This window comes from Populus nigra, chromosome 13 (assembly GCF_951802175.1).
Source record: "Populus nigra chromosome 13, ddPopNigr1.1, whole genome shotgun sequence".
NCBI lineage: Eukaryota > Viridiplantae > Streptophyta > Magnoliopsida > Malpighiales > Salicaceae > Populus > Populus nigra.
The window spans coordinates 1119477-1140407 of record NC_084864.1 but is presented as its reverse complement, the minus strand read 5'-3'; the positions used below and the strand labels follow the sequence as shown (position 1 = coordinate 1140407).

General features: G+C 36.5%; 4 protein-coding genes across 5 annotated transcripts in view; 1 reads left to right on the top strand and 3 right to left on the bottom strand.

Annotated features, from left to right (window-relative positions):
* The window catches only part of LOC133671545 (peptidyl-prolyl cis-trans isomerase FKBP16-3, chloroplastic-like), a 97366-nt gene that overhangs the window by 41926 nt on the left and 34509 nt on the right, over positions 1–20931 (bottom strand). The gene's annotated exons all lie outside the window — the stretch shown is intronic.
* On the top strand, positions 240–9542 carry LOC133671259 (uncharacterized). Of its 2 annotated transcripts, none has more exons than XM_062091977.1 (14): positions 240–558; positions 1144–1305; positions 1571–1636; positions 1787–1930; positions 2110–2223; positions 2934–3035; positions 3191–3376; positions 4730–4819; positions 4896–5030; positions 5680–5802; positions 6377–6462; positions 6942–7542; positions 8141–8218; positions 8353–9542. In XM_062091977.1, exons 1-14 carry the CDS (start codon positions 325–327, stop codon positions 9340–9342), a joined length of 3111 nt encoding a protein of 1036 aa, XP_061947961.1. In that variant the 5' UTR covers positions 240–324; the 3' UTR covers positions 9343–9542. The 2 variants fall into 2 exon arrangements, with proteins under 2 accessions (XP_061947961.1, XP_061947960.1); XM_062091976.1 differs by having other exon boundaries at positions 8138–8218.
* Positions 10175–12455, bottom strand: LOC133670754 (NAC domain-containing protein 73-like). The gene is made up of 3 exons (XM_062091350.1): positions 11947–12455; positions 11677–11866; positions 10175–11137 (listed from the first exon to the last, which is right to left on the bottom strand). The coding sequence occupies exons 1-3, from the start codon at positions 12094–12096 to the stop codon at positions 10578–10580; spliced, it is 900 nt and encodes a 299-aa protein (XP_061947334.1). The 5' UTR covers positions 12097–12455; the 3' UTR covers positions 10175–10577.
* On the bottom strand, positions 16765–20203 carry LOC133670773 (receptor-like protein kinase HSL1). Its single transcript, XM_062091386.1, has 2 exons — positions 17597–20203; positions 16765–17457 (listed from the first exon to the last, which is right to left on the bottom strand). Exons 1-2 carry the CDS (start codon positions 20163–20165, stop codon positions 17045–17047), a joined length of 2982 nt encoding a protein of 993 aa, XP_061947370.1. The 5' UTR covers positions 20166–20203; the 3' UTR covers positions 16765–17044.

Genomic DNA, 20931 nt, shown 5'->3' with positions numbered 1-20931 from the left:
AAAGGAAAAAAAATTAAGTTTATTAAGGTATTAATTTATTGTTTAATGATCCAGAACCTTGGCGGGTTCAAGAAATATGTTCTCAAGTTAGAAAAGGCAATAAATATAAAAAATGTAAAAAAAATATTTTTCAGAAAAACCTTTCTTGCAAATTAAGAAAACTAGTAGAAGCAGATGGGCCTGTCAGCATCTCTCTATATTTTAAAGCTCTCACTCTCTTTAAAACCCACCAAATAAACAAACCACCATCAATGACCGAAACCCACTGCTGTAAAACCCACAAGTCCACAACAACTTTTGTAGAACAAAAAACGCTGCAAGAGAATGATGCAAAAGATGACAAACCCGGTCTCTTTTCCAGAGAAGGATAGCAACAACACCAACAATGCAGAGCCAAGCAATGCAGGAAGACCAATAAAGTTCATTTACTATGATGAAAGTGGCAAGTTTAAAGTGCACCCAGATGCCGTTGATGCTCTTATGCAAATTAAAGGACCCATCGGTGTTGTTTCTGTTTGTGGGCGTGCAAGGCAGGGTAAAAGCTTCCTTTTGAACCAGGTAAATTAAACCCAAAATGGAAACTTTCATGGTCATCTGTTGTTCTAGTCCAAAAGGAAAAATGACTAAGAAAATCATCAAAAGTACTACTTTTGGCTACTGGGTTTTTGTAAAGTTTGTTTTTGTTTTTTTTATGTTTTTGGTTTTGGGGTTTTTGCTTGTTGTGTATGGGATAATGTATGACTTGTCGGGTTCTTGAGTATTGCTAGGATAACACTTGATGTTCTGTTTTTTTGTAGATTTTTGGGGTTAGGAGAGTTTTGGGCTTGTTTGGTGGTGATGGTCATGTACTTGTAAGAGTTGATCATGGTTCTAGGCATTTCTTGGGTGGTGGGGGTGAAGTACTACTATGTTAGGGAAAGGAAAGATGGATGCTTGCAATTGATTTTTTTTTTCTTTTTGGTGTAAAAGTCATTTCAGTGTTTTCCTTTATGGTTCCTTGTATTATCCTGCAATAAATGAAACAGATGTTTATATTTTTTTTGGAGTTTTGGTGAAGGCATTTCTGTTATATTGAATATCATCTGTGAAGAATGTGAACTGAACGTAATTCTCAAATGTGTAACTTGCGGGAACTTGCTGTAGCTTCTTGGTAGGAGCACTGGATTTCAAGTTGGGTCAACCCATCGACCTTGCACTAAAGGGATTTGGATATGGAGTGAACCTTTGAAGAGAGCTGCATTGGATGGAACTGAATACAGTCTTGTACTGCTGGACTGTGAAGGGATTGATGCTTATGATCAAACAGTTAAGTTTCTCTTTGGCTTGTAATTTTATGTTTCGGCAGATGCATCAATCATAATTTTCATCTCACTTGGTTGATGTGGATTGTATGCAAATGAAGTGATGCATTGAGTACATCATCAGCCAGTTGTGGTTGTCTTAGAATTGGCAAATAAGCTGGCTAATAATTTGTTATCTGTATCACTATCCCACCCCCACTTCTCAACCAAATATTTTTGGTGATTGTTATAGTAATGTTATTTATTTTCCAATCGCTTCCTTTTGACAGGGGACGCACAGCGCCCAGATATTATCCTTGGCCATCCTCTTATCAAGTTTGTTTGTTTACAACCAGGTTAGGATATTTGAACCAAAGGCCCTTTTAACTTGGTTTGCAGTAACTACTGCTAGTGTGTGGTTAACCTTTTGCTTGTTTTCTGTGCCATCTATTCCCAACTGTAGATATCCTGCTTATTTTGGTCCCTCATTTTATTATTATTTTCAGATGGGGGTTATAGATGAAGCTGCATTCGATTGTCTCTCTCTGGTCTCTGAAATGACCAAACATATTCATGTCAAAGCTTCTGGAGAAAAAGACACTGTCCCTGATCTTGGGCACTTCTCCCCTGTCTTTGTTTGGCTTTTGAGGGTGATCTTTTAGACATCATATTTAAATTTTATGCATTTCTTGTGAATAGTTCCATGAATGATCCTGAATTATATATTTTGAATTCATCGACCATAAGTTTCCCTTACCTTGGAAGCCTAAAAACATTATTTTTTGCATTACGTTTAATTTAACTAGCCTTTTTGAAATGCTACTTTCAGGACTTCTACTTGGATTTGAAAGAGGATAATACAAAAATAACACCCTGCAACTACCTAGAGCTGGCCTTGAGACCAGTGCTGGATAGTGGAAAGGATGCAGCTGCTAGAAATAAGGTATTTGCATGGCTTGATCTTACTGTAGTTTGAGATGACTAGAACTCTTTAAAAAGCAACAATCTGGGAACTTGGATACAATAGCAAATTGTAATGAGTTGTTGTCACTGCTTGCTCAAACTCTTGGAACAAAGTATTACGTATAATATAAAAATAAGTTGCCAGGTAGAATTAATTTGTTTGTTGCAAAGAAACATTAATGGATGATGTGCTAATACCTTTCTGGGAACTTGGGCACTGGACACAACTTACGACACGGACCTGCTCTCTTTTTGGCTGGAAAAAGGCATGCCTCAATTGTGCACCACCTTTTGGAATCCCTCTCTTTGTTTCACCTTGACAAACACTGATTATAGCAAATCCATTTGTTTTCTGTTGCAACAATCTCATTAAGTATATTGAACCTGAAAAGTTGCTAATGATAATTACAAGTCCTAATGATTTATGCTGCAGAATTGGTCTCATGGATCTTTTTTCCACAGAATTGTACCCTTATGCTGAACCAATACATTTTCCATACCTTTTTTTCTTTTAAATCCAAACTGTTTGTTCATTTGAAGCTAAATCCATTATGGTAAAGAAACCAAGCATACTTTGTGGAATTAATTAGTTCTAGGATGTTCATCTTTGATTTTTTTCATTTCATTTGAGCAATTGGATTGGTTTTTTATGCCCACAGATTTGCTGATTTGTATGGGTAATAATTCCAGATTCGCGAGTCTATTCGAGCTCTTTTTCCAAATCGAGAGTGCTTTACTCTTGTCAGCCCTTTGAACAATGAAGCTGACCTGCAACATCTTGATCGAGTTTTGGTTAGTGTAACTTTTTGATCTATTTTTATAGTCCTGTGTGAAGATTAAGAACTTGATGAGCCTATCCCTTTTTTTTATAGTCCTGTGTGAAGATTAAGAACTTGATGAGTCTATCCCTTTTTATCATCTGATACCTTAACATGTTTCATGTCTAGCTGGACAAGTTTAGGCCAGAATTTCTATCGGGGCTCAATATGTTGGCAAAATTTGTTTTTGAAAGAACTAAGCCTAAGCAAGTTGGAGGCACTGTTATGACAGGACCTATTCTTGCTGGTATTACAAAATCCTTTCTGGATGCTCTTAACAGAGGGGCTGTTCCTACAATATCTTCCTCGTGGCAGGTTAGTGACTGGTTTAGATTCTATTTCTATATATTTTGTGGGGTGAGGGGATAAATTAGGTGTTCTAAACTAAAGCTAGTTTTCATATCTTTTTGGATTAATCACAACAAAAAACAAACTAGCTTATTTCAACCAAATATTCAATCACAACAGAAGTAACAAGTGATTATGAAAAGAGTAGAGCAAGAGAGGTTACTCGAATATTTATAGTATTTTGGCACTAACTGCCTCCACTCCTCAAGTAGTAAGCTGGTGCTTTTACTATCACTCAATTAGCCTCCTTCAAGGGTGACACCCCCTTTTACAATACCAAATATTTTTACAAGGCTAAAGATTTAAACCTCTCATTCTCTAGCTCTTCCAAAATCTGTCAACCAAATCCCCAATGGTTTTAAGTGCCACTTACATTTTACCAAAATTTTCACTCAAGAAAAACAAGTTCTCAAACTCACATACACTCAAGAGAATGTTTAAGTTAAAAGCCCAAGTCTTTAGTTAAGGTTGATCCAATTCTTAAGGAAATTTGAAAATTCAATCAATGAAGGTGTAAGAGAATTAGCTCAAAGTGGATTCAAATTATAGAAAGGTTAGGACTGCGTCATCATTTAAAGGTGTAAGAGTTGCCTTTTTATGGTGGAAGGATAAAACTAGCTGTTGAGAGCAAAATGGAAGGCAAACTCAAAATATGCAGAGTTGATCGTCCAGTATACCAAATGGCGTGAACCAGCTGATTAAAAAATCAGCTTATTTGTCTGTCTTGTGGTAGAAGGAGACGTGGTGATTTTTGCCTTGACTAAAAATTGTTTGGAAGGGTTTAAATTTAAAAATTGTAGGCAAGAACAAGTGGGGCCTAGTCAATAAGACACAAGGACAGCTTTGTCTCTCTATCTAGTTTAAACCATCTAGTATACTAGATGACTTTATACCAGATGCGGAATACTTAACAAAGTGTCATTTTGCAACTATCAAGGATGGTACTTTTCTAAACATGGTTTATCAGTTCTATGCTAACTTGACGTTTAAAACATATACCTAGGTTAAGATTCTACTAACTAATTTTTGCCACGAAATGGAAGGACCAGCTCAACTCAATATACACTTGATGAGTGAATAGCTTGAAAATTGGAAGAAAGGTCTTCTTGGTGCAGATGTTATTAATATTGTTTTAGGATGATGGAAAATTGGATTAACTCTAAAAACAATGCCGTAGTGGTTATAGTTAAAAAACAAAAATCAGTTCAACATTTTCTCCAAGTTTATTTCAGTAACTATACCTGTCCTTTTTTGCACATTGGCACTCCTTTAATCAAAAGCTACAGTCCTTGCTTTTTAATATTTTAATTTCCTTTTCAGAATGTAGAAGAATCAGAATGCCAAAAGGCATTCGATACAGCCATTGAAGTTTATATGTCTGCTTTTGATCGCACAAAGCTTGCTGATGAAGTAAGGAAAAAAAAATTTGATTTTATTATCGCTCATTTATTGTTGTTATGATTTCTTTTTAATTCATTAACTTTAGGTTTCCCTACGAGAAGTGCATGATGAAGCAGTTCAGAAGTCAATTTCTGTGTATAATGCTAGTGCTGTCGGAGCTGGTTCTGCTAGACAAAAATATGAAGTGCTTCTTCAGAATTTCTGTAAGAAGGCATTTGAGGTGTGTATTGAACTTCCTTAAAAATCAATGAGAAATGCATAGAACTCTCTCATGCCTCCTTGCGACCTTACCCAGATCCAAAACTTTTACCACTGTACCAAGCCATGGTCCCCATCCTATTGTAGTTACAAAGGTTTTCCAGACATCTAAAAGCCTAATCACACAAGAACCAAGAGAATGTTTTCAATGTCACTAAATTCAAATGAGAAAAGGACATGCAAACTAGGCATAAAAAAGAAAAACCTAAACAAAATGTTTAATAAAAATTTTGCTGTACTAGGATCGAAAAGCTAATAATAGAATCCAAAATAGTTAATTTTTCTCAAACATCTTTACTTACAGAAGGATCCATCCAGGGGAAATAATATTGCCTTATGCCTTTTGTTTAACAAGAGCAGTCAGCCAGGTATACCTTGTTGATAACCCTCTTGTCAGATCTATATGCCTCAGGTCTTCTTTGAGGATGGGATGTTTATGATGCTGCTCTCTAGTTTGTACTCTAAATGGCTCAATGGGATAAAACTAACTTACTTTCAAATACAAAGCTGCTCCACTAATAGTGCAGAATCTTAGTTTGCTATTGTTATGGCACTGCCTATCCTTGTGGTTACAAGCCAGATGAAATCTGATTGTGGTGCTATTGATGCAGGATTATAAAAGAAATGCATTTATAGAGGCAGATATACAATGTTTAAATGCTATACAAAACATGGAACGGAAGCTGAAAGCAGCTTGTCAAGTTGATGATGCAAAAATTGAAAGAGTTGTCATGGTATGTGCATTAACAGTCTTCTGCATTTATTTATTTTGAAGTTCTCATATAATTCCAGCATTCTGTTCACTTAACTAAAGTTCTTCAATTTCTACAAGTCCCCAAGGCATTGGAAATATCTTAAGGGTTTCTTCTGTGTTTTGTGTTATCATGGTTATTGTAACTTTTAAGTATTTCGTGTGCTTTGCCCATGACATAAATTTCCAATTTAAACTGACAGACAGGGGTTAGATACATGATTCAGGTGCTTTTCACCTTCCTGACAAACTATAGAAAATAAACAAAGGAAGATAGGCAGAAAGAAATCCTTGTCTGGAACCAGTGTTTTCATTTGTGCAGTACAAGATTCCTTCTATTACTGGCAATTGCATAATAAGGGAATAATGATTCTTTGTACTTCAAAAGCGCTGCAAAGCATTTCTTTTATCAATCTATGAGTTTCCCTTATTTGCTGTTTGTGAAGTTGTTTGTTTTGACTATGCAAATTCTTAATCTAAATACGTTATAGGTGGCAGTGAGTAGATTTATATGAATTATATATATGAATAATAACCAGAGTGATTGTATTGCTTAGGTTCTTGATAGTCTTCTATCTGAGTATGAAGCATCAGTTCATGGTCCAGCAAAATGGCAGAAGTTGTCATCCTTCTTACAACAGAGGTTTGTTTATGTTGATTTTCACTTTTCAGCAAGTAGTACACCAATGCTTATAATCTTGCCCATTTACTCTTGTGAGTAAAAATCCCTGTACGGGATGATTACCTTGCCAAATACCCCTGTGAATTGAATGTAGTGTTGTGACCCGAGGTCTTATCCAGGCTCAACAAATAATGGTTTCCATAATCCTCTAAAGGAAGGGATAAAAAAGGATGGTCGAATATCATCACCCTTGCATGAGATGTTTGGGACATGGTGAACTCCTCTCTATTTGAAATGCAATTTGCACCCATTCCTTCACTATATAAGTTGATGTAATTAATCTAGCTGCTAATCTTTAGCCTCGAGGATTTTGTCTTCCATATTTATAAGCTATCTAGTTATCCAAAGGCTCTGGCATATGCCAACCTTTTTTCTAAACTATGAAACCTCTTGCAGAACATTTTCATGTGTCCCAGCTTATGTCTGGAGTTGTTATTCAGTTTGCAGGGTCCTATTCTCCATCATGCTAAGAAGCTGATTGATGAAGCTTCATCAGACAAAAATGTCCTTATCTTGAAACGCAGCTCAATGGAAGATAAGATGCAAATGCTTCATAAGAAGTTGGAAGCAAGTGAGAAATTCAAAACAGAATATCGAAAGAGTTATGAAGATGCTATAAATGACTTGAATAAGGTCTCTGAATGTTACAAGAGCCGTATAACTGATCTGGAGAGGAAATGCAGCTCATTGGAGGAGAGGTATTCTAGTTCACTTGAAATGCTGGATTCTGCAAAGCAGGAATCCTTGGAATGGAGGAGAAAATATGAAGAGACATGGAATAAGAAGGCAGTTAAAGACCAGGTTAAGGTGGGAACCATGTCAGGGGCTCATGAAGCAGAAGCAAGACTTGCTGCTTCTCATGGACAAACTCAGTTAGCATGGAAAAAGGCCGATGAATGGAAAGAGAAGTATGTTATTGCAGTTAATGAATTGAAGGCTAACATAGAGAAGGAAAATGTACTGCTGGAATATCCAATTGAGGATGTAAACTGCAGAGAAGAAGCTCTGAGTGCTGAGTCATGCGATAGCTTGGCAGAAAAGGTGATGCTCTCCCTCTCTCCACTCACAAATATATATGTTTTTGTATTAGTACGATATATACAAGTATATCCATATTAAATCTATCCATATAGACAAGAGGAAACGCTGCATCCACATCTTGATTGGTTTGGGAATACAGCATCCTCTTAAGCTGATAAAGAAAAGAATGGCCCTCCAGCCATATTGGTTGTAGAAATAGCAGTCTATCTGTGTGTATCTGCTAGCTTTTATTTCATATTTAGCAGCTGTTTATGAATTTGCATTGCCTGCGAGCTATATTGTAATTTTTACACTACATAACATAGACCATCTGCTCTTAAATACACACAACTAATGTCCTGAAAAACTACAGAAGATGAAAGAGAGAAGAAGCCGGAGAATGACAGACACTTGTCCTAAAGATAGGATAATACTTGGGCTTAGCCTTAGAATTTAGAGGATTGTAACTGTAAAACTTGAATTCAACTGAAAAGACAAGAGGATATTTTGGATATTTGAAAGTTTTTAGAGGGATTACTTTTTCAACAATGCTTTTGATTATTTTGCTGATACATTATTTACAAACCTTTACAACTTTCCTTGAGTTTTAAAACAGCAGGACAAGGAAATTAAGGTCAAGATAGCAAAGCTTGAGGAGGCTGAGCAGAAAATAACCACTTTGAATTTGGACTTGAAGGTCTGCTCTAAAACCTTAATCATTTGCTGATGGCTATCGTATAGTAGCCTTCAAATTCAAGAAGCTTGGAGAAAACAGTATATTTTTTTTTAATCTTTTCACATGTATTTTGGATGCTTCATTTGCATATGCAGGGTGCTCAAGAAAAGATGGACAAATATGAGTTGGAATTATCAGCTCTGAAGCTTCAACTCAAGAACTTGACTGATAAGTACGAGTCTGTCAAAACTGTTGCTCATGCATTGGAGATGCAAGCTCAGATACTGGTACAGGACGGAACCCAAATGGAGCAGAAGTACCTCACTGAGTCAAAAAGGTTTGAGGAAGCTAATGAAAGGTGTAAAGTCACAGCAGAGGAAGTTAAGGTGGCAAATAAGTTTGTTGAAACAGCACAATCAGATGTACTGGCTGCTCAAAATTCCAAGTGGGATGCTTCTCAGCTTGCAATAGAAAGACTTGCCCAGATGGAAACTGCACAAAAGCAGATTGAAGACTTGGAGAGACAAAAGGTGGATCTTACCAGTGAAGTTGACAGGTTGCGTATATCAGAAGTCAATGCTATATCTAGGGTCGCTTTACTAGAAGCTATGGTTAAAGAGAGAGATCAAGAGTTAGAGGCATTGAAAATGAAATGCGAACAAAGATTAAGCTCAATGCTAGGGGAAAATATAATGGCAAATGGGCCTTCTTTGCATGCGGAATTGCAGCAGAGAAAACTAGTTTCACCACAGGTGGAGTTATCTCCTGACCATTCAAATGAAACTGCATTGGGTTCTGAGATGAAAACCATTGCTCGGGGGAAACGTTCAAGGCTGAAAGTTCTGAGTGCGGGTCAGGATTCTGTCCAGGATATGGATATTGATGAAGAAATAGCAAGGGAATCAAAAATACCAAAAATGGCCCTGCAAAAATGCACGACAACAGAAATTGAGAATTCTGATGTCAAGGCTAATGAAGACAGTGAAGATCGAAAGGCTGGTTCAAGGTCCTATGTTAGGTTAACCGTTCTGAAGATGCAGCAGGAGCTCACTGAACTTGGTTTTGGTGGAGATTTGCTTGAGCTGAAGAGCTCCAAGAAGAAAGATGTCTATGCTCTATACAAAAGACTTGTCCTGAAGAAGTAACATTTTTTTTGGGTTTTGACTAAAAGAATTCTTATCTGTATAGAGGAAGTTAGAAGGACTTATTAATTTCGCTTGAAGTTGGACTAGTGAAGTCCTTTGACATGTTGTCTGTTAATACTGTAATTAGCCAGTCACACAGTTGTGGGCTTTTCTTACCTAAAGCTCCCATTGCTAGTGCAATGAAATTGGAACTTCGATCCCTTCGAGAGCCAGGCAAGTTCATCAATTTTATCAACTTAGATCACTTAATTGCTACAGAGATCGATTAGGTCAAGTTTTTCCATAACTCTCTTTGCTAAAAAACGATGGTGACATGTTATGCATAAGACTAGGCCAAGCTTTGATGCACGAAACTAGCTTGCTTAAGGATGCTATGGCCATGGAAATGGAAAACAGTAACATGATTTTTTTTTCTACATCAAAATGCTCACACATTAGTGGTAACTGGTAAGGACTTCGAAATCTGGGGAGGCTTTGGATTCAAGTCACCTCGGATGGTTTGTGTTAAATGAAGCTTTTTCCCAAAAAAAGATGGATTAATTCTTGTCAATCAAAGGACCATGTGATCGCGAATCCCATGTTATATCAAAGGGATCCATGAATACCTCACTGTTTGTAAATATCAAAAAACGAAAGGGACCATGAGTTCTGCATTAAAATTGAGCTAGCTGTGTTCAATGTGTTAACATGATCAGACTAGCTCCAGATTTTACAGTTTGCTCAAAATTTGTGAAGGCATAATAAACAAATACTTCACGAGGTAACATGGGAGAGAAAGAGAGCTACATTCTTAGATGAGGAGTAATCATTATAGAGGTTTTACAGAACAAAGTACGAAACAAATCCTGTCAGAATATTTATAGTTTAAGAATCATCATCTTTGTACAGGTCCAAAGTTAACATTCTCTCGTAGAAAAAGGGTTAGAACCCATGTGAAATTTACATCTTTGTCACACTGTACAAAGCATGAATTAATAAAGAAAGTGAAGAAGAAGAAGAAAGGAATTAATATTGCCGAAATATTCTTCAATTCTCTAACCCTCAAGAATCTGGCTCCTAGTTCTTTGCCAAAGATATTTATTCTTCTCAATGTCTTCTGCCTTTTGGCCTCTCCTAAGTTCATATATATATATTAATTTATTTCACCAGTGCTCAAAGATTGGAACTTGGAAGCTCTATATTTTGCTACATAGGCCACCATATCATGCAGCCATAGACTCCCATTGCTTTATTTTTCAGGGGATAAAAGAAGATCCATCATGAACTGCAAAATGGGAGAGTAGCTGTTGAGGAGGGTTAGGGTTTGTTGATCTATTCTGTCCACTTTGGTCAAAGGATATAAAAGAAGAAGGGTGATAGTACTCAACAAGAGTGGTACTATTCTTAAGGTTAGAGCCCTCATGCCCACTACTTTGCACCTTTAATTTTGAAGGAACAGAAACAGAATCCTTGATGAGAGAACCACATTGTCTAGGTTGTGTTTGGTAGAAAACTTTAGAAACCACAAGCTCTCCATCTTTCTCTTCTTCATTGTTTCCAAGATGGTATTGATGCATCACCCAATTTGTTTTCTCTGGCTTCCTTTGCTTCCCATAGTTGGTATAAAGCACTAGTATCTTCTTGTACCCTTTCACTTTTCCACCAACAAGAACCGGTCTAGTCTTGCCTGTTTTGTGCCATCTCGTCTCACCACCTTCTGTGTCCGTGTGCACCTTTCTCCTCTTTCTTGTTCCAGTCGTGTATGCCTTTGATGGCCGATGGAAGAAGTGGCGCATTAGCCCATCTTTGCTCACACCTGCATGGTGACAAAAGACCAATATCATCAATATAATTAACATGCATGCGTGAGGAAAATGTAATTGGTTGCACCTAATCAAGCAATGACGTTCCATTATTGGGAAGCTAATATCCTTCTAGGAATTATATATATATAGCTGTATTGCTAGGGTTGGTTGGGAGGTTTCTTCATGTCTAATACCAAATGCTAACAAATATACAAGAGTTAGGTGGTGGGTTTCTTCTAGGACCTCATGGCAAACAAAGCTATACAGTACTAACGTTTAGTTTTGGTGGGTGCCTCAAATTAAAGAGATGAACAGGTTAACTACTCTACTATGATTCAAGAATTTTCAGTAATGGAGTATTGTTGTGTAGTTAGATTTATATCATGATTTTCCTCCTCTAGCCTGACTGGATAGGATCTTAAACAATAGAGGACCTAATGATAATTGACCTTATCTCTCATGTTGCATGCAAGCACTCAAGCATGTCAATCAAGTTGGATCTCATGAACGAGCTTGCTAAAAAATGTTGTATTCCTGAAGGAATGTTCACCTGGCAACTTTTCTGGGTGTGTATAGCAAATCCCATTCTCTCCATCGATTGTAGGGATGAACTCATCAATTAGAGGGTGGACCTTGCGGGTATCAGACTTCACCTTCCCCTCCAAATGCTCAAGCAGCTCTTGATCAGTCGGATCAAACTTCACTCCGGCCGGTAGCCCTGGCAAGTCATGGATTCTTGCCTGCAAAGAGTATATACATCACCAACCAAGTATTATACGTACAAAACTACATGTAAAGAAATTATTTAAAAACAAAAGACCTGGTCTTGGCATTTGATTTGGTGCCCACATGAAGGGCAACTTCGAATCAAGCATTCTTTGTGTCTTTGAGCAATAACACTTGCATTACAAGGTGGAGGTGAGCTTCTTTCAATTGTTTGCACATCGTTGCAGTCATTGCACCAAGTCATTTCCTTTGGTTTCCTCTTATGCCCATATATTGCACACCTTTCTTTCTTGCTCTCTCCCTCGACAACTGCTACTCCAAAAATAGACAAAGACTATGTATGATGCGTGTGTGTGTGTGGAAGAGAGACACGAAGGGCTTAAAAGAAAAGAAGGAAAAGCAATTTGTCTCCTTCTAAAGCATGTATTGTCTTTCTTCAAGACATAGATAGCTCTTGATCTTTAGGGTAGGGAAGGAATTAAATTCTCCTCCACTTTTGCATGAGACAACATGCACACTCTCCTCTCCTCTCCTCCCCCCTCCCCCCTACCACCTCTTTGTCCTTTCTCAGGAGAGAGAGAGAGAGAGAGAGAGAGAGAGAGAGAGAGAGAGAAAGGTATACCTAAAAAATCAAAATATGGTGTAATTTCCAAAAATGCAGTAGTAGTAGTATGTTGCAAAGAAAGGAAAATTTTAGGGTTGCTTGGATCTTAAGTTTGGTGGTGTGCTTATGTAAATGGGATGCTTATGAAAACTTGTAGGACAATAAATGTAGTTTTAGGGTCCTTTTTACTCCGTCCAAAGTCATGTTTTTCTTCTTGAAATAAGTTTTAAAGATTAATAATTTTTTTTTAAAAAAAGAAATAAAATATTAATCATGGCTAGTTAGGGTTGAGTGGAGATGGGGCAATCTGATGCGTGAGAGCTATTTCACCACCTCATAGAGAGAGAGAGAGAGGGAGGGAGGGAGATCTTTCAGCTCCAATGTCAACCTAGAGTGTGAACAAAGCTAATTAATGTATAAACTCCTTAATATTGAAAAACATATATAAATAAGAAAGAAACTAGTAAAATAATAATTATAAAACCTAACTCAAAATTTATCTAACTATGATTCAAATTATAAAAATTAATCTAAATCAATATTTTAAAAAAATCAAAACAATATTATTTTTAAAAATATCAAATTAAGTTTTGATCCGATCGACTTGATATATCAAGTTAATTAAATATCAATTTAACCCGATTATTCAAGAGGAGTTAGGTTTAATATCATAGGATAAAATGGAATAATAATTAATAAATATTAAGAGAGCCAATGTCCAACCAAATATATAATTCCATTTCTTCACGTAGACTTCTCATGTAAAGCAAGGAACCTATCTATCACAGTAAATTGACAACCTCTTTCTCAGCTAAATTCCTTAGTTTTTTTGCCCCTTACCTACATGCATGACACAAGCACAGTGCTCCATACTTGGTACAGCCCCTTGTTCCAAGAACATATAAATTAAATCCAAAAGATTTATTGAGCTGAATTAATTATATGTCCTTGTATTATAACATTCCTGTAAAAAAAGAGAGAGCAATTTAATAAAAAAATGACAACACAAATTTCTTACATGGAATTGTCTACTTCCCACATAAATAGTTCGTCTTTAATGTCTTTTATTACTCTTTTTTTTTTAAACTTACTTCATTATTTAATGGATAGAATAACCGGGATTTAGATTAGACTAAATTTCAATAAATATAAGCAGGAATTTATTTGGTATAATCCATTCAAAAACTCAGGTTAATCCGCAACCCAATTAATTTGAGAAAAACCCCATCAAAACCCGGGAACTTACTTAATTTCCTTTTAAATTATTGCTACAGTATCCTTCATCAAATTCCATTAAAAAGAAAAAGGAAACTCTACCTACAGATCCGACCTTCAAATTAATGAATTAATTTCCCCTAGATTTTGAAGAACAAAACGTGCATCACGAGGCTGTAAGAATTTGGGGTGCCCTTTACGATACTTGATGTATTCTCTAACTGAAGCAATATTCATTTCAGTTAAAAGCCAATTATCTACCTTCTTGTGAGAAAAGAAAATCAAAGCATAAAGACCATTCTTGTGTTGTATACTGCCAGCTTACAGCATAAAGTGAAAGAGATGTGCATAATTAAGTACAAATATACACATCAATATTTTCTCCTTTGAATATTCCTAGTCCAAGTATCAAGGTATCATCTGCCCCACTCTAAATTAATTACTTTGAGTTGATGCTTTATTTATTTGATTCGAAGGGGTTAGTCTAACGATGGAATTTCACTTAGATTGAGGTTTGAATCTTGATAAATCAATATTCAAGTCCTAAGTTAATTAGCTGATGAGAAATTAAAAAAATAATTATGAATATTTCAGTTTCTTGGGTTGCATTTACGGGGTTGCATTTAATTAACATTTCATAACAAAAAATAAATAGATACAATAAAAGCATAAACATGTTTGATTGAAGAGACGGAGCCAAATAAATAGTATATATAAATGTTTCTGGAATAATTTTTGAGTGAAATTTTTTAATTTCAAAACAGGAAATGTAAAGATATATATTTTCTCTTTGTTTTTATTATTTTCATCTTATATATCTTGATATACTAACCGAACATTTACATAGATATATAACTAGTAGCTTAATTATTCTTAATTTGTATAAAAAAATTATCTAATTAATTGAAAAATAAGAAACCAAATTAAGTATGGTGGCCAATTCTATTTGGGATATGATGAAAGGAGGGGGGGGGGGGGGGGGGGGATAACTAGTAGGATTTGAAAACTAAATTGTTGAGAAAAGTGGGAAGTGCATCATTATGGATTAATGAAACTTCTCACTAAAAAGAACATATGCTACATTTGGTTAAGGTTGTGCTTATAAACATGTCAGCCCATAATTATCATATATAATTGTTGTAGTTAGGTAGCTTAATTAGTAAAATCAAATGTTGTCCGTACAAACGATCCAGGATTATGTCAATGTTCTACGTCATGGTCATTTTTTAAGTTCGCCTGGAATAAAGAATAAAAGAAAGATAAAAGGGTCAAGCATGTGTTTTTTTTTCTTCTGTACAGGCATGTTTGGCATAGTAGTTGTGTACTTGGCTAGTTTTTTTTTATTATTATTAATGGGATGTCTGGATTGGCTTGCGTGTATCTCAACTAATTACACGGGCTCTAAAATTAATAATTATGTAAACTTCCAGTGACCATCATATTAGTTTATACTTAGCTAGTTTTTGGTATTATAGATGTGGTTATTAAAATAATATTTTTAAAACTTATTTTTAATATTAACACATCAAAAAAATATAAAAATAATTAATTTAAAATAATAAAACTAATTTTTTCATAAAAACACAGCTATCTATCTTGCCAAACAAGATCTTAATGAAGAAGCTACTGGAAACTTTAAAGAAAATTGGGATTTTCACAATTGACATGGGCTTATGAACAAAAAGAGCTGGGCTAAATGGGCTAGAGATGCCTAAAAAACAAATTACTTGTGCGCTTTTAAGGAACCTAACGTTAGTTTTTGTTAATTATTTAAAAATAGGGATCATATATATATATATATATATATATATATAATGATGGGTATAGAAAAAGAAGACTAAGGGCCATTTGTTTTTTTAATTGGAAAGTTTTTTTTGTAAAAGTTTATTTAAAATTAATTTTTTTTATGTTTTTAGATCGTTGTTATCTCCTGATATTAAAAATAAATTAAAAAATTATTTTAATATATTTCTAAAAAAAACTATATAAAAAAATATTAATACAATATCAAATAAACTCTAAACTATACTGCATAAAAAAAGAAAATATTTAAAAAAAATCAACTAGAAATCAAAATTATTTAATCCAATTTAATCTAAATCTTAAATCGTTTTAGAGTTACAAGATTAATAAATTTATAATAGAAAGGCATCATTGCAGTCCAAACACGGTCCATCATTTAATACCTGTTGAAATAGGAACTTGAGGAATCAGTGTTGTCATTTTCCCGAGAAGCACATAGTCGTCGGTCTTTCACCACCACCCCCCACCTACAATGCTTTGCTTTAATGGAGAAGAGGCCCATTTCTATTAAATGAGGGACGGCCATGACAGGCACCTTCACTCAGCTATCTCCATTAAACTACCAAAGTTGTCTCTTGCTGCTTGGAATATTTCAGTTATGTCAATCGGCAGCCTTCTGGGTTTACCTAGCTAGCAAGTAAATGATATGGTAACAGAGAAGCTCGAGAATTGGCCTGCCTAGCAAGACTGAGAACGTAATTCGAGAGTGATTGGTAGTGTGGTAATGATTATTTTTTAAATAATTTTTTGTGCTGAAATTTATGTTAATAATTTTTTTTTATTTTTAAAAAATTATTTTTAACATCAGTAAATCATATTAAATTTTAATAAAATAAATAAATATTTTAGGAATACAGTTTGCACTGTGTTCCAAACATGTTCTTCATGTTGCATCCTTTTTTTTCTCGGTCTTTTGCATCCTTTTTTATCTTTAGTTATCAAATCTGTTCTGGGTTATGAGTCGATCAACTCAACTGAATTTATTTTAAAATAATATTATTTCAAGTTATTTTAGATAAATTAAAAAAGTAATCGAAGTTTGATTCCAGTCTCGACATGGACAATCTAATCCGAAGTAGCGAGCAACAAACAGAGGGAAGGAAGATCCAAATGGGAGACAAAAAGATTGAATCTCCTCGAATTTGTACAATTGCAGAACAGCTGTTACTAATGAAAAGATGTTTCAAATTTGACAAGGCTGATTTTCATGGGGGGTGTTAGGTATTCAGATTTGTCTTGCTTTTCGTGAAAATAATTTTTTATTTTAATATTTTCTATTATTTTAATCTATTTAAAAAAAAAAACTTCATTTATCACATTTTCACAAACATGCCCTACATGTTACAATTACCTAACCAAAGAGGATAGCACCAACTAAAATAGTACTAGACAGGTACAATCTTTCTGACATCTTAATCTGTGGTCTTAACATAGCTATACTTTTCAACTAGGGCATGTGGAATCTACCTCATATAGTTACGTCAATCACTTTCCCTCTGCCCCTAGAAATCAAACACCATGAGGCCATGGATGAAGATTCAGTAGAGGGGCTCTCTAGCTACTACTTCAGTCAAGTCTGAACACAAAATTCTTGAACTAAACTTCCCTGATCAGAGACTTCTTCTTGGTAATAAGGAGAGGGCTTCTCGTCATTCTTGTCGGCTGGAGGCTTCTCTCCCATGCCAGCTTCCTGCAACATTTTCACCACCCTTCGCATTGAGGGGCGGCTGATGGGAAATGAGCTTGTGCATCGGAGACCGATATCGAGAACCTTGGAAATCTCATCCTTGTAACGTGAATCGAGCTCGGGGTCGATTACATGATCCATCCCATTCTGGTCTAAGGTGGTGCAAACCCATTTCACCAAGTCTTTCTCTCCGAACTCTGGATCTACGGGGAGTCTGCCTGTCACCAACTCTAATATGACTACCCCGAAACTATAGATGTCGCTCTTCTCGTTCACTCTGAGAGTATATCCATATTCTGCATCAAATCAAGTTCAAACAAATTCAATTACAGTAATGATTTGGAGCCTAAACGATTAGCTAAAGCAAGCGAAAACTAAGCTTAATTTGATCAAATCACTTCATATTAACAATTCTGTTGGACGCAAGTGAAATACCTGGTGCAATATAGCCGCAGGAGCCTGCAATAACAGACATTGATTCCATTCCTTTGTTGACTCCTTGAACAACTTTGGCAACTCCAAAGTCGGCAACCCTGGCACCAAATTCTGCATCTAGCAATATGTTGTTCGATTTTACATCCCGATGAACAATCGGAGGAGCACAATCATGATGCAAATAAGACAAGCCCTCAGCTGCATCCAAAGCTATCCTGTACCTTGTAGGCCAATCCAACGAGCCTCCCTTGCTGCCATGCAACAAGTCCCCCAAGCTCCCATTTGGCATATATTCGTATACCAGAAGCTTGCAATCTCCGGTATTGCAACAACACCACAATCTCACAATGTTTTTGTGCCTAATCCTCCCCAAAGTCTCAACTTCTGCTTCGAATTCGTCCTTTTCAGAGCTGCCATCTGTATTGCCTTTCTTGCTCTCTCCACCTAGTTTCTTCACTGCCACGGTCTCACCATTGCTAAGCACTGCCTTGTAGACTTTCCCAGAAGCTCCACTTCCAATCACATTATCTTCTCTAAGAAAATCAAGGATCTCAAATTCACTAAAACCAATCTTATGGAACGATCTCCACTTCGATATAGTAACAACTTCCTTTTCTTTCTTGAAATTCTGGTACTTGAAGTAGAACCAAACAACACCAACAACAAACACTACCACAGCAAGTATAAAAGTCGACCGAAGAATCCACAAGTAACTCTGCTTCTTCGAATCACCCTCCTGCAGACAAAGATCCTTCAAATCACCACACAAACCTGGATTTCCCACAAAGCTACTCCTATACATCTCTTTAGCATAAAGTGGAGGGAGCGCCCCCGAAAGCATATTGTTCGACAAGTTCAACACATTGAGATTCAAATCCGCCAATTGTATCGGAATCTTCCCCGTAAAGTAATTTCCGGACAGATCAAGATAATTAAGCACTTGCAGGCTCCCAATCTCATCCGGGATCGGGCCAGAAAGCTTATTATTCGCCAAATTAAGCTCATTCAAGCTCTTCCAACCCTGAATCCCATCCGGAAGCCCACCAGACAATTCATTGTCACCAAGCACAAGCATACTCAGGGTACTCAAATTAACCATACTCCCCGGAATTGGACCTGTAAACATGTTATCACTCGCCGAAAAGTCAATCAACTTGCCTAGAAAACCAATCTCCATTGGTAAAGTACCCGAGAACTTATTTTTCGAAATCTTCAACACAGATAGATTATAAGCAGAGGCAATCCTATTAGACACTTTCCCGGAGAATGAATTCTCTTCAAGTTCAAACAAGTAAACTTGCGGCAGCCCCCAGAATTCCTCGGGCACAGCGCCTGTAAACCCATTATTCCTTAACCGAACCCGGCCTAAACTATCACATTTTCCCAGACTCTCCGGGATTTTGCCGGAAAAGGAATTGTAAATCAAAATCAAGTCCTCCAACTCACCTTTTGCACACAAATTCCCCGGTATGTTACCGGAGAATTTATTGTACGAAACATCTAACCACTTTAATGGTGAGTTAAGCCCGAGCTGACTTGGTAACTCACCGGTAAGTTCATTATTGAACAATTTGAGTTCATACAAATTTGGTGAGTTTGCTATGCTCTCTGGCAGAGTCCCTACAAGTCTGTTCTCAAACAAGTTCAGGGACTCGAGCTCCAACTGAGTCAACTGAATAGGGATTGTCCCAGTTAACCGGTTCATTGAGGCATCAAATCTTCTCAGCATGGTCAAATTCGAAAATCCCAGAGGCAATCCACCTGATAAGGAGTTGTTATAGAGCTCAATTTGCTCAATGCTCTTCAATCCAGTAAGCCAGCTCGGTATCGACCCAGTTAGTCGATTCAGTGAGAAATCAAGATTGGTCAACCGAGTTAGCTTGCTTAAACTCTCAGGAATCGGACCCACAAGGTTACAATTAGCTAGCCAGAGCTCCACCAGGTTACTCAAGTTACCGAACTGACTCGGTATCCTACTCGGTGCAAAAGGGTTATAACCCACTAGAAGATGCTGGAGAGTGGAAATGTTACCAAGCTCACTCGGTATGGACCCAGTGAGCAGGTTCCCAGCAAGTGAAATCAACTCTAGTTTCTGGAACAGACCGAACTTCGCCGGAATAACACCGGAAAAGTTGTTCGACTCCAAATTGAGTTGCTTGAGGTTTCTCAACTCAGACAGTGACGCGGGAATGGAGCCCACCAAGAGATTGTCACTCAGGTCAAGGCTCTCGAGATTCTGACAGGTGGCAATGTCATCGGTGAGAGATGAGTTGATGGAATTGTTCAACAGATTGATCGACGTCAAAAAGGGGAGGCGGCAAAGGAAGTAAGGGAAGGGTCCCATGAGCTCCGAGCTGGAAAGGTCCACTGAACTGACTCGGTGAGTCGAGTTGTCGCATGTGATACCATACCAGTTGCAGGGAGTGTCGTCCCTGTCGTTCCAAGAAGAGAGGGAATGAGCTGGGTCGGAGAGACCGAGTTTGACTCGCTGGAGAAACAGGCCGTCCTGGTTCAGTGAGTGGGATGTGAAGAGTAGAGAGAGAAAGAGAACGGAAAGGTAGAAAAACATGTCTTGCCCTTTGTTATTTTAGAGAGAGAAAGAGAGGGAAAATGGGAAAGTGTTGAGGTTTGAGTCTCTGAGACATTTGGGTTTTGAAGGGGAAGATGGAGTAAACTATAAGATCAGTCCCTAAATTTTATCAAATCAAATGAAACAGTCCTTATATTATTACAAATAGTTAAATAGCCCATAGCAAAGGTGGCAAACATGAACCCCACCTAACTTAGTTTGAAAAATTAGGGTCATGGGTCCAGTGCTTTCAGCTCATATCCCACATGATCCAAATCTAAAATAAAATAATTAGTGATTGTTTATTTTTATGTTTTAAAATTTTTTTAAAAAATAATTTTAAAAAATTTATTTTTTTATTTGTTTTAAATTAATATTTTTTGTATTTTCATATCATTTTGATGTACAGATATAAAAAATAATTTTTAAAAAATAAAAAATATATTATTTTAATACATTTTCAAGAAAAAAGTATTTTAAAAAATAATCATTATCACACTCGCAAACACCCCTAAAATAGTTTTAGAGTTGTGTTACACCATAATTAGTTCCTTAAGGCAGCGTTTGGGAACGCGGCTGCGGCTGCGTTCCCAACAAATTTGAAATTTTGTGTTTTGCTAAAATTAAGTGTGATTTGTACTTTTTGGATCGTTTTGATGTGCTGATGTCAAAAATAATTTTTAAAAAATCAAAAAACATCATTGGCATGCATTTCGGCACGAAAAGCTATTTGAAAAGCACCCGCAACCACACTGCCAACCACGCT